At 42.9% G+C, this 13865-nt stretch overlaps 1 protein-coding gene across 2 annotated transcripts in view; it reads left to right on the forward strand.

The window, feature by feature from the left end:
• Window positions 1-8559: 8559 nt before the first annotated feature.
• The window catches only part of LOC149346701 (uncharacterized), a 28696-nt gene continuing 23390 nt past the window's right edge, over window positions 8560-13865 (forward strand). For both annotated transcript variants that reach the window (XR_016292451.1, XM_089586602.1), the window contains exon 1: window positions 8560-13675. Coding sequence is in view for 1 of the 2 variants with exons in the window: in XM_089586602.1 (XP_089442728.1) it covers window positions 13645-13675 (31 nt within the window). In the remaining variant the exon portion in view is untranslated. The remainder of the gene's footprint in view (window positions 13676-13865) is intronic.

A 13865-nucleotide genomic window follows, 5' to 3' on the forward strand; every position in this document is an offset into this window, starting at 1 on the left:
CCATTCTAATTTTTTCCCACAATAAACTGCATCCATGATGCAAGTAACTGCGGTATTACAGGTTACAGAATGAAGCACTGTCAGCCGTATTATGTGGCCGCAAGACTGCCTGGCGCCATGTGAAGAGGAATGCTCCCAAGGCTCATCACATCACATTTACTCCAGTATCCAGATATGGCACCCGTTTAATCCTGCACATCACATTCACCTCGGGCTGGTGATAGCCTGCCAGCTAGATTAAGAATGTCGCAAATAAAATGTCTACCTAACTGAAAACTGCGGTTGTATATGTCGGATATTTTTATTGACTTGTGGCAGTCTACCTGGACAGGTTATGGTAATGCAAGGCAGCCCATTATGCACAGCATATGAGTGCATATGCACCACAACTTCGCATCTTTTCTAAGGGTTCATGTTTTGCACTATTGGGTGTGACCCGACCCATCTCTCCACAATCCTCGCGTAATTAATAATAAAGTGCTCCTAATCCTTTTTTGACAGCCAAAATGTATTTTCCTAGGCATATTGGCAATCTGCAATTTGTATTTCTCCACAGATTTGGTACTTCTGAGAAGTTGGACGGTCATTTTTATAAATGATATATTTTTAATAAGCTAGCAGATACTATTCTTGATTTAAACATTTGCAGGCATATATACGCTGCCATTGTTTGCCTTGATAAATACCGTGTCCATTGTGTAATCATAGTACAAACACGTTAATTGATTCTAAAGGATGTTAATGGTGCTTAATTACGCCGTACAAGCCCAGCTGTGGCTTTGGAAAGCTGCCCTTCCTTGGACTCTGACATTAAATACAACTTGTACGTGGGAAAGACTAATCTTACTGTGAGTGTAACGACAAAATTAAATTCCATTAGACGCTGGTATGATCCCGGCTGCGGCAGTTGTATTCCGATGGTGACACACTACAGGCCCAGATGCTGTGCGATGTCGGAGCACGTTAAGGGCCACTGTTGGTCGAAATTACTGGATCCCTCCACTGTGGCGCCTCTCATAGCCTGAGTCGCTTTGGGACGTTAAACCCCATAAGCCAAAGTTAGCATTATGTTCCTGCCGGACCGAGCAGCCGCTGACAGGGTAAGACTGTACGAATGGGTACCATCAATCACTACGTGACACCCCCACTCCACTCACCCGATGAAATCCCATCCATCAGTGACACATCCACTCTCTCCACCCTTCGACTCAGATTTGCAACCGCTTGCCAACCGCCTCCTCCCGCCCTCTCTTCTTCCCTCTTCCCTGCAATTTCGTGAAGGTGGATTTCACTCCCTCCACTCTGTCACCTGAGGCTTCAGCCTGACGGATTATTCCAACATGGGGGGTTCTGATGCTGATGCACTAAAATGATATTTTTGAAAGGCAGCTACAGTTTGTTACATGTTAAGGAGAAGGGTACTCGCTGCACCATGCAAAATGCGAGATCATTCCCTGGTGTGCACACACTGCATCACAAGAGAAGTACATTTGGCACCTAAATTTAAATGTGCAGTATAGCGAGCAGTTAGCACCAGGTGCTGTACACAGACACGAGCACAAAATGAGCACGCTTATTACCAGGCCCTCTCTGTGCACCCTCCCTGTACATAGTGCGAAGACTGCTTTTGAAGCTAAGGTTGGTCACATTACAAAGAAATAAAGACAGCACGAACACGAGAACCGGACATGCAGCACTGACAGAAATCTCGATAGTCGGTGCTGTGTGTCTGGTTCCCGTGTCGTCCCTTTCTGTTCGGCGACCAACCTTAACTAGAACAAACAACTTGCCCGAACCCTTGCTTTTGAAGCATTGCACATTGCATGCAGTAAGTAGCACACAGTACAATGCACAGACTGAGCCATGTGTGTTATTGTATCAGCAGTAAACCACGTGCAAAAAAAAAAAAAATCGACAGCCAATAACTACAGTCGGTAAAGCGAAATTTGAGCGCAGCTCTTCACATATTTTAGTTTTGCAGTATGCTGAAGTAAAGAATTCCAGAGGGCCACCTGCCCCGGCGAGAGGCAGTGATAGGTGACATTTCGCCCTGAGCACTTGGCTATCGCATACTTTGTACACAAGTTCTGTCCCGCCTCATACGAACACCAAAACACTGTCTTGAATATCTTTTTCAATGAAGGCAAATACACTGGCTTACACAAACATCGAAATTACATGCTATTACATCTTAATAAAGTGTTCAGTGTCACACTGTCACGATGCTATATATCAATTTATGCATGCCAGCACATCATCTCTGGCTGACAAAGATCTGACAAATCTTGCTTTTTGACAGTATGTGGGCACAGAGTCATTGATTGCACAGACCAAATATGACTATACCAGCAGAACGAGAACTCGGAGGATTACCTTAGAACTCGTGTGCCTTTGAAAACATGCAGTGAACATGGAAACAATTTTATTTTTAAGGTGCGCCGCCCAGCGTATGCACATGCGTTCAGTGCACTCCTTCTGCGCCATGAAGGACGACTCGGTCTCAAGAGCAGAAGTACACACTGCCAGTGCATTCCAGAACATTTAATTCAGATAGGTACTACATGAGACGTAAGCAACGTATCTATAGCGTTCGCACCGTGCAGCTTTATTGCTTCGCTCTGTCCCGAGCATTTTTCAGCCCACTGAGGTGGTTGCGAGCCACAGGTGGATTAGTCTTGCGATTATTCTGCCGGCAATTGCTTCTCTCTGTAATCTAGCAGATCTACGCCACCTTGCACCCACAACAGTCGTCAACTGGTACTGTCGCCATTCGGTGTCCAGATCAGTGTCTTGAAGGATCGAAGGCTGGCTGGAAACGACATGCTGCAATGTTCTCCAACCCTTGCATCACGAGAAAGTCAATGCGACGACATATCACAGCCCACGCACTGCATCGTGATGATTATAACAAGAGCTATATGCACAGATATTTTCCAGAATGAGCTGGAAACACCCAGATCAGGGACGCCAGTACCTGGACGGCGCGGGCTTGCGTCCTGCTCACTCACCTTTAGGGACGCATGGGAGGTAAACACGCATTCCATAGGCGGTCTACTGGTTACAAACAAAAAAGTGGCAAATTTAAAGAACTACACACGCCACAAAGACGAGACACCGACGAATACTTCACTCGCAACAGCCGCCGACCGCGATTCGAACGTACGTAAACAACCGCCATGTTGTTTTTTTTCTTCTTTGCTAACTGACTGTAGGGGGCGCTGTAAGAGCGCTAGCATCATCATCATCGCGAGCTCCCTCAAAGAAAATTAAATACAAATAGCCGAAACCAGCAATAAACTAGAAAAAACAAGCATTAAACGTTAAAAATTGCAACATAAATAAGAAAGTCATTTATGCAGTTGACGAAAATCAACACACTCATTCAAAGGAAACGCCAATAAAATTGATTCATAAAAATAAAACAAAATATAAATATGCATGTTTTCTTTTCCTTGGTTTTGACTAAAGCTAGGACGTGCGACTATTTTTTGGCAGTTTTCTAAATCGAGTCGCCCAGTGCGACCATAAGAAAATTAAGGCAAGAAAACTGAAAACGTAACAGGGGCACTTAAGGGTCAACATTGCATCGTCAACAATATGCACGCTTTCTCTCTTGCTGCTCATCCCAAGCTTGAATGCATGTCAATTAGCTGTTTCAAAGCAGAACGGTCTTCTATCATTGTAGCGGATTGAACCGAACCAAATGTACTGTCATGAACAAAGCGGTCACATAACTTTCACTTATGCAGCTCAAACTCACATTATTTATTATTTGAGTTTAGTTTTAATGACATGAAAGAACCACAAGTACCATTATAAAAGGTATTTTTCATCAGAGCACTTCGGATGGACTAGAAGCCTTACTCCCAACAGTGTACAATAAAGCCATTCACACAAATCATGTTGGCAGCAATGTTGGAACTGTGTGCGTCCACCTTACTTGAAACTGCAACGGATGCAAGACAGACAAAATTTTACCATTCAAAATCATAATGTGCCGAGATATTGCTGCAATCTTGAACGTAACCACGCTTGACATTACAATCAAAATGACTCAACAGCACATGCAAACATGAGAATTTTTTCTTCACAGACATTTTGACACTACATTTAGTTCACTATTTATGCAACTTCCGTTTATTTGCACGATGGACACGAATATTCACATGCACGCCAGTCTTAGCATGAGTGCCATGCATACGTAATTGTCGATATGCACCCAGTCACACATTGTGCATTTACACATAAAAATACCCATGAAAACTCAACAAGTGCTCAGCAATTACTGCAGCTTAAATGGTCAAGCACACAGAACACGTCAAAGTTATGGTATGGTATAGAATATGGGGTTTAACGTCCGAAGGCAACATGGGTTATGAGGAACGTCATAGTGCAGCGCTACGGATTAATTTTGACCACATGGGGCTCTTTATCGAGCACTGATGTCACTCAGTACACAGGTGCCTAGCATTTCGCCTCCACTGATAGGCAGCTGCCGCAACTGGGATCGAACCCGTCCTTGGGAACAGCAGCGGGCACCGTAACCACTCAGCCATTGCAGCGGGGCAACGGCTGACCACATTATAAGCAACCAAAAGTCCAGGTCTCTGCTTTATGTCTTACATGTTGCCTAGGTATCGTCTACTTTTACTAAATCTGCAATCTAAAAATTAACGATAGACAACTTCCCCACTCCATCTAAATTACTATAATTGTCCCATGCCCTTCTTGGTTTGCTACACACTTAAGCTTATAATTTTTGGCTAGTTTTATCAAGGTGTCATACAAGTGTAACAGCTGCCACAGTATGAATTGTGGATTCTAAGAGAAAAAAGAACTCACAAATTTTGCACTACTTTGAACAAAAATATTCAGCCAATATATGCACAACAGGCATACACCAATAACATTTCTACCGCAAAACCGTGAACCCACCGTACCGAGGGCCAGTAATAGAAAATCACTGGCCGCCGCGGTGCCTCAGAGGTTATGGTGCTTGGCTGTTGACCCGAAAGACGTGGGTTCGATCCCGGCTGTGGCGGTCGCATTTCGATGGAAGCAAAATTCTATAGACCCCTACAAAAATTTTATTAGTCACCCCTTGTCATGCTAATATGCAGGTACCAATTATTTCTGTAACGTACCTCTTATCATTTCTGTAATACCCGTTACTAGGTCTTCAAGAAAATAATAAACTGAAATGTAGCAAAGAGCTGATGGTTGTCTTTTCATAGAACATTCTTCACAGCAGCTCTGCTTCTGAAAGGAGCACCTCATTCTTTGTGGACTCAACTAGTTTTCTTCTATTTTAATCACCATGAGGTCAGAGTACTCCAGTAACACTCTGACTCCTGATATGCTATACTCTAGTGAGCCAGTTTCACAACTCTCATAAAAGAATGATGAACTCAAAGGTCTGCCACAAGCATGTCATGGGCTACATCTTTAATGGAGTAGAGAAACCAAATTTTTGGATGCGCATTTCTCTTTACACTGATGCACTAGGCAATGCTGTACACAAGCCACCATGTGGATTTTAACTTTGTCAGCTAAATAATTTACAATTTAATTTTTTTTTCTCGTGTCATCTGGTTTCGGTTTTTAACAGCCGAATGACTGCTCTGAAGTCAGATACATGTTCAGGTCACATGAGGCATGCAAAAAGAGATATAATCGCTGCCTGTTCACTTTATGTGACTCCAACTCTTAGACAGGTTTGTGTACGAGTTGATGCAAATAACAATGAACAAAGCTGCAACAATACTGCTGTCTTTGTATGCCTCACATGACCTGAACACATCCCTGAAATCACAGTCGTCGTTCGGTTGTTTAAGCTAAAGCAGTGCGAGAGAAAAAAATGCAATTATAAATATATTGCCTCTTGTTGTCGCAATCCATGCAGCTGTCTAGTCTTTCTAAAGTACTGCACATCATTCTAACCGAAAGAAACAACTAAAATTTTGTTGTCTCTACTCCTTTAATACCTACTGGGCCTTGACAATATAAAAAGCACCTAAACATATCTGCGAACTGAGCTGCCAACCTTCAAAAATGTATCCACAAGCTCTTTTCACATTGTGCTTTTAAATATGATGCCTCATACTCGTGATATACATATGTTCTGACTGTGCACATATACAAAAACAGTAATTCAGGAACCAGCAGACCCACCCATTCAGCAGCATGGCAAGCGAAGAATGAAAATTAGAATGCAGCTAGAAAGAAAAGGCACACAGCTTTTTCAGACCTTCTAATTTGAATACCTCAAACTTATGTGGCCAACCGTAAATGTTTCCTTACTGAAATCTCACACTCCTTTAGACGTTTGCCATAAAGCAGAGAAAAATTTGTCAACATGCTTCCCTCTAAAAGGAACAACCAAATATAAGCAGACAAGCCATGTTTACATTTCATGCATTTTTAAGCTCTTCACTGTATGCAGAGAAGCATGTCACATGCATGGCGTGTTGATGTTTGGTTTATGCTGCTTCTTCACTTTATATTGAAAGGTCATGGCTACTCTTTTTTTTGTGTGTGTGTCCATTGCCCCACAGAGCTACCATCTATGGAGCAAGCTTATTTGCATTTAAAGGTCGCTTGCCTAGTCACTGCTGACTCCACACAAAACAGATTTTCCCCTCAAAACTGGCAACATGCAGTAAAAGCAGGTGTGCAATTAATGTGACACCTCATACACTTCATAATGATGCAGTGGCCTACAAGGCCAAGCCAGCATGCTATTCATGTATGCGCACAAATTATATTCACTTATACAATGCTAATGTCAAAAAGAAACCCTTCTAGCTACAAATGCTAGCACAAAGTTAACGCAGCGCATTACGGCATGCATGGCATCCAACGTCCCTGTACGTACAACATACTTTTACTAATAAGGCTAAAACAGTGCACCTGCACAAGGATGAAGGAAGATGAGACAAAACGCAGCATCTTCCTTATGCAGGTGTGCTGTTTTTGCCTTATTATGTCATACCAACTTGCCCATCAGTCTGTGTTTTTACTAACTGGTGCAGCAGAAAAAACAGCTAGCTGTGAAATTTGGAATGCATTCATGGCGTCTAGAAATTGAAGCTCAGAAAATGTAACACACAGAAAGTGCAAGAAACTGATCATCCCGAGTGTTTACGTTTCTCTCTGTGTTGTGTTTTACTTACCCCTCAATAACCCAACATCGTTCCCAAACAAACCCAAGGGCCACACTGGCTACGCGGATGCTGAAAGCCTAAGTCAAGCTTCCCACTTCATCACAAACCATTACAGAAATGACAGAGCAAGCAAAACAAGTTTCGGCCTTGTCTGGCTTTATTCCAATGCTGAACGTTACAAGAAATACACCAAGAACCACACGTTCTACTTAATGAGTATAAAAACACTTCACCAAATAGATAAAAGAAAAGCAGCTTTCTACATATTCAAAGGTTCGGTGGTGTGACCATATACTACGACATTCGCTAAATGCCTATCAGCGAAGAAAGAGGCGAACGGATCATAGTTCATGTGGCACGATGCGTCGCGTTAAGTCTCTCCGTGGGCAACGTTACGGCGTCGTACAAAGCAGCTGTGGCCTACCGTGTGCTTTGCGCAACATGGGTGTCAAAGCGAAGTAATCCATTACAGCTTGGCTAGTTGGTGGGTAGACACTGCAGGCATATTAAACATTAAGACGGAAGATGTGTTGTCCTTTCAAAGGCTAGCGTGTAGTACGTCCAGTCCGCCTTCCTTCCGCATTTTAATTTTTTTTTAGCATAGCTTGTCGCCGGTGGGCATACATGCAGGACTCCAGGAACATAGTTTATATGTACCGCAACTGCCAAATGGCTCGCAGTATCCACCATTTTTATGCATACGAGCTCATCCTATCAGTACGTACAGGTCAGAATCAGTTACGCGCAACACAAGGAAACATAATTTTCGACACTCATCCAATGCTTCAAACCATTGCCTCCTTCTAGAGGAGGCAATGTTCAAACACGAGATACAATACCGAAAGGTGCTGAAGAGAACTGAAGTGACCTCAAATTCAGTCAAGCACCGCCTTGCAAAACGTCTCTAGGGGCTTCCGATATCATACCACGGCTGGAACAGGTCGCACTGCAAACTTGCATAATAAAGACAACACTAGGGCACTGGGGCACAAGTCCGGACGTTAGCGCGGTCAATATTACTCGCCATTGCACCAACCTTTGATGACTTTCACGGCAGCACTTACTCCACACGTCAATTCACCGCGCGGTAAACAGCCATCGCAGCCATGTCAACAAACCACCGTGGCGTCGGCGATGACAGCGATGGTCACCGTGGCAACCGTGGAGACGCCAGCGACCTAGAAACTATCTAGGGACGTTTCAAAATTTTGCGACGCCATTTTTACCTAATTTTGCAACAAAAAGTACCCAGAAATGTACCTAAACAAACGCCATTTTGGAATGACGTCATTAAAAGTCACGTGACATGAGGATCGTCTTCCTCCATTTAGCCTTACGCCATGGTGGCTGAGGTGGTCACGTGGGGTCTCCATGCAAACTCCCATAGACGCGTAAGGCTAAATGGAGGAAGACGATCCTCATGTCACGTGACTTTTAATGACGTCATTCCAAAATGGCGTTTGTTTAGGTACATTTCTGGGTACTTTTTGCTACAAAATTAGGTAAAAATGGCGTCGCAAAATTTTGAAACGTCCCTAGCCATAGTTTCTAGGTCGCTGGCGTCTCCACGGTTGCCACGGTGACCATCGATCGCCAACGCCACGGTGGTTTGTTGACATTGCTGCGATGGCTGTTTACCGCGCGGTGCATTGACGTGTGGAGTAAGTGCTGCCGTGAAAGTCATCAAAGGTTGGTGCAATGGAACGTCCGGACTTGTACCCCAGTGCCCTAGTGTTGTCTTTATTATGCAAGTTTGCAGTGCGACCTGTTCCAGCCGTGGTGTGATATCGGAAGCCCCTAGAGACGTTTTGCAAGGCGGTGCTTCAGTTCTCTTCGGCACCTTTCGGTATTGTATCTCGTGTTTGAACATTGCCTCCTCTAGAAGGAGGCAATGTTAGCGTACTTCAAAGGCTAGCGTACACGCTAGCCTTTGAAAGGACAACACATCTTCCGTCTTAATGTTTAATATGCCTGCAGTACGAAACTCTGCCCGACACCGTAGCGTTGCCCGCAGAGAGACTTAATTCACGCAACGCGACGCATCGTGCCACATGATCCGTACGCCGCTTTCTTCGCTGATAGGCGTTTAGCAAATGTCGTAGTATGGTCACACCACCGAACCTTTGAATATCTAGAAAGCTGCTTTTCTTTTATCTATTTGGTGAAGTGTTTTTATTCTCATTAAGTAGAGCATGTGGTTCTTGGTGTATTTCTTGTAACGTTCAGCATTGGAATAAAGCCAGACAAGGCCGAAACTTGTTTTGCTTGCTCTGTCATTTTTGTAATGGTTTGTGATGAAGTGGGAGGCTTGACTTAGGCTTTCAGCATCCGCGTAGCCAGTGTGGCCCTTGGGTTTGTTTGGAGAGAAACACAGAGAGAAACGTAAACACTCCGGATGATCAGTTTCTTGCACTTTCTGTGTGTTACATTTTCTGAGCTTCAATTTCTAGACGCCATGAATGCATTCCAAATTTCACAGCTGTTTTTTTCCGCTGCAGTAGTTAGTAAAAACACAGACTGATGGGCAAGTTGGTATGACATAATAAGGCAAAAACAGCACACCTGCATAAGGAAGATGCTGCGTCTTGTCTCATCTTCCTTCATCCTTGTGCAGGGTGCACTGTTTTAGCCTTATTAGTAAAAGTATGTTGTACAGGGACGTTGGATGCCATGCGTGCTGTAATGCGCTGCATTAACTTTGTGCTAGCATTTGTAGCTAGAAGGGTTTCTTTTTGACATTAGCATTGTATAAGTGAATATAATTTGTGCGCATACATGAATAGCATGCTGGCTTGGCCTTATGTAGGCCACTGCATGCATCATTACGAAGTGTATGAGGTGTCACATTAATTGCACGCCTGCTTTTACTGCACATTGCCAGTTTTGAGTGGAAAATCTGTTTTGTGTGGAGTCAGCAGTGACTAGGCAAGCGACCTTTAAATGCAAATAAGCTTGCTCCATAGACGGCAGCTCTGTGGGGCAATGGACACACACACAAAAAAAAGAATAGCCATGACCTTTCAATATAAAGTGAAGAAGCAGCATAAACCAAACATCAACACGCCATGCATGTGACATGCTTCTGTGCATACAGTGAAGCGCTTAAAAATGCATGAAATGTAAACATGGCTTGTCTGCTTATATTTGGTTGTTCCTTTTAGAGGGAAGCATTTTGACAAATTTTTTCTGGTTTATGGCAAACGTCTAAAGGAGTGTGGGATTTCAATAAGGAAACATTTACAGTTGGCCACATAAGTTTGAAGTATTCAAATTAGAAGGTCTGAAAAAGCTGTGTGCCTTTTCTTTCTACCTGCATTCTAATTTTCATTCTTCGCTTGCCATGCTGCTGAATGGGTGGGTCTGCTGGTTCCTGAATTACTGTTTTTGTAATGTGCACAGTCAGAACATATGTATATCACGAGTATGAGGCAACATATTTAAAAGCACAATGTGAAAAGAGCTTGTGGATACATTTTTGAAGGTTGGCAGCTCAGTTCGCTGATATGTATAGGTGCTTTTTATATTGTCAAGGCCCAGTAGGTATTAAAGGAGTAGAGACAACAAAATTTTAGTTGTTTCTTTCGGTTAGAATGATGCGCAGTATTTTAGAAAGACTAGACAGCTGCATGGATTGCGACAACAAGAGGCAATATATTTATAATTGCATTTTTTCTCTCGCACTCATTTAGCTTAAACAACCGAACGACGACTGTGATGTCAGGGATGTGTTCAGGTCATGTGAGGCATACAAAGACAGCAGTATTATTGCAGTTTTGTTCATTGTTATTTGCATCAACTCGTGCACAAACCTGTCTAAGAGTTGGAGTCACATAAAGTGAACAGGCAGCGATTATATCTCTTTTTGCGTGCCTCATGTGACCTGAAAATGTATCTGACTTCAGAGCAGTCATTCGGCTGTTAAAAACCGAAACCAGATGACACAAGAAAAAAAATTAAATTGTAAATTATTTAGCTGACAAAGTTAAAATCCACATGGTGGCTTGTGTACAGCATTGCCTAGTGCATCAATGTAAAGAGAAATGTGTATCCAAAAATTTGGTTTCTCTACTCCATTAAAGATGTAGCCCATGACATGTTTGTGGCAGACCTTTGAGTTCATCATTCTTTTATGAGAGTTGTGAAACTGGCTCACTAGAGTGTAGCATATCAGGATTCAGTGTGTTACTGGAGTACTCTGACCTCATGGTGATTAAAATAGAAGAAAACTAGTTGAGTCCACAAAGAATGAGGTGCTCCTTTCAGAAGCAGAGCTGCTGTGAAGAATGTTGTATGAAAAGACAACCATCAGCTCTTTGCTACATTTCAGTTTATTATTTTCTTGAAGACCTAGTAACGGGTATTACAGAAATGATGAGAGGTACGTTACAGAAATAATTGGTACCTGCATATTAGCACGATAAGGGGTGACTAATAAAATTTTTGTAGGGGTCTATAGAATTTTGCCTCCATCGAAATGCGACTGCCACAGCCGGGATCGAACCCACGTCTTTCGGGTCAACAGCCAAGCACCATAACCTCTGAGGCACCGCGGCGGCCAGTGATATTCTATTACTGTTCCTCGGTACGGTGGGTTCACGGTTTTGCGGTAGAAATGTTATTGGTGTATGCCTGTTGTGCATATATTGGCTGAATATTTTTGTTCAAAGTAGTGCTAAATTTGAGTTCTTTTTTCTCTTAGAATCCACAATTCATACTGTGGCAGCTGTTACACTTGTATGACACCTTGATAAAACTAGCCAAAAATTATAAGCTCAAGTGTGTAGCAAACGAAGAAGGGCATGGGACAATTATAGTAATTTAGATGGAGTGGGGAAGTTGTCTATCGTTAATTTTTAGATTGCAGATATAGTAAAAGTAGAAGATACCTAGGCAACATGTAAGACATAAAGCAGAGACCTGGACTTTTGGTTGCTTATAATGTGGTCAGCCGTCGCCCCGCCGCAATGGCCGAGTGGTTAGGGTGCCCGCTGCTGTTCCCAAGGACGGGTTCGATCCCAGTTGCGGCAGCTGCCTATCAGTGGAGGCGAAATGCTAGGCGCCTGTGTACTGAGTGACATCAGTGCTCGATAAAGAGCCCCATGTGGTCAAAATTAATCCGTAGCGCTGCACTATGGCGTTCCTCATAACCCATGTTGCCTTCGGACGCTAAACCCCATATTCTATACCATACCATAACTTTGACGTGTTCTGTGTGCTTGACCATTTAAGCTGCAGTAATTGCTGAGCACTTGTTGAGTTTTCATGAGCGTTTTAATGTGCAAATGCACAATGTGTGCCGGGGTGCATATTGACAATTACTAATGCATGGCACTCATGCTAAGACTGGCGTGCATGTGAATATTTGTGTCCATCGTGTAAATAAACGGAAGTTGCATAAATAGTGAACTAAATGTAGTGTCAAAATGTCTGTGAAGAAAAAATTCTCATGTTTGCATGTGCTGTTGAGTCATTTTGATTGTAATGGCAAGCGTGGTTACGTTCAAGATTGCAGCAATATCTCGGCACATTATGATTTTGAATGGTAAAATTTTGTCTGTCTTGCATATGTTGCAGTTTCAAGTAAGGTGGACGCACACAGTTTCAACATTGCTGCCAACATGATTTGTGTAAATGGCTTTATTGCACACTGTTGGGAGTAAGGCTTCTAGTCCATCCGAAGTGCTCTGATGAAAAATACCTTTTATAATGGTACTTGTGGTTCTTTCATGTCATTAAAACTAAACTCAAATAATAAATAATGTGAGTTTGAGCTGCATAAGTTAAAGTTATGTGACCGCTTTGTTCATGACAGTACATTTGGTTCGGTTCAATCCGCTACAACGATAGAAGACCATTCTGCTTTGAAACAGCAAATTGACATGCATTCAAGCTTGGGATGAGCAACAAGAGAGAAAGCGTGCATATTGTGACGATGCAATGTTGACCCTTAAGTGCCCCTGTTACGTTTTCAGTTTTCTTGCCTTAATTTTCTTATGGTCGCACTGGGCGACCCGATTTAGAAAACTGCCAAAAAATAGTCGCACGTCCTAGCTTTAGTCAAAACCAAGGAGAAGAAAACATGCATATTTATATTTTTGTTTTATTTTTATGAATCAATTTTATTGGCGTTTCCTTTGAATGAGTGTGTTGATTTTCGTCAACTGCATAAATGACTTTCTTATTTATGTTGCAATTTTTAACGTTTAATGCCTTTTTTCTAGTTTATTGCTGGTTTGGGCTATTTGTATTTACTTTTCTTTGAGGGAACGCGCGATGATGATGATGCTAGCGCTCTTACAGCGCCCCCTATAGTCAGTTAGCAAAGAAGAAAAAAAAACAACATGGCGGTTGTTTACGTACGTTCGAATCGCGGTCGGCGGCTGTTGCGAGTGAAGTATTCGTCGGTGTCTCGTCTTTGTGGCGTGTGTAGTTCTTTAAATTTGCCCCTTTTTTTGTTTGTGACCAGTAGACCGCCTATGGAATGCGTGTTTACCTCCCATGCGTCCCTAAAGGTGAGTGAGCAGGACGCAAGCCCGCGCCGTCCAGTACTGGCGTCCCTGATCTGGGTGTTTCCAGCTCGTTCTGGAAAATATCTGTGCATATAACTCTTGTTATAATCATCACGATGCAGTGCGTGGGCTGTGATATGTCGTCGCATTGACTTTCTTGTGATGCAAGGGTTGGAGAACATTGCAGCATGTC

This window comes from Amblyomma mixtum, chromosome 4 (assembly GCF_055824585.1).
Source record: "Amblyomma mixtum isolate Tamu chromosome 4, ASM5582458v1, whole genome shotgun sequence".
Taxonomy (NCBI): Eukaryota; Metazoa; Arthropoda; class Arachnida; order Ixodida; family Ixodidae; genus Amblyomma; species Amblyomma mixtum.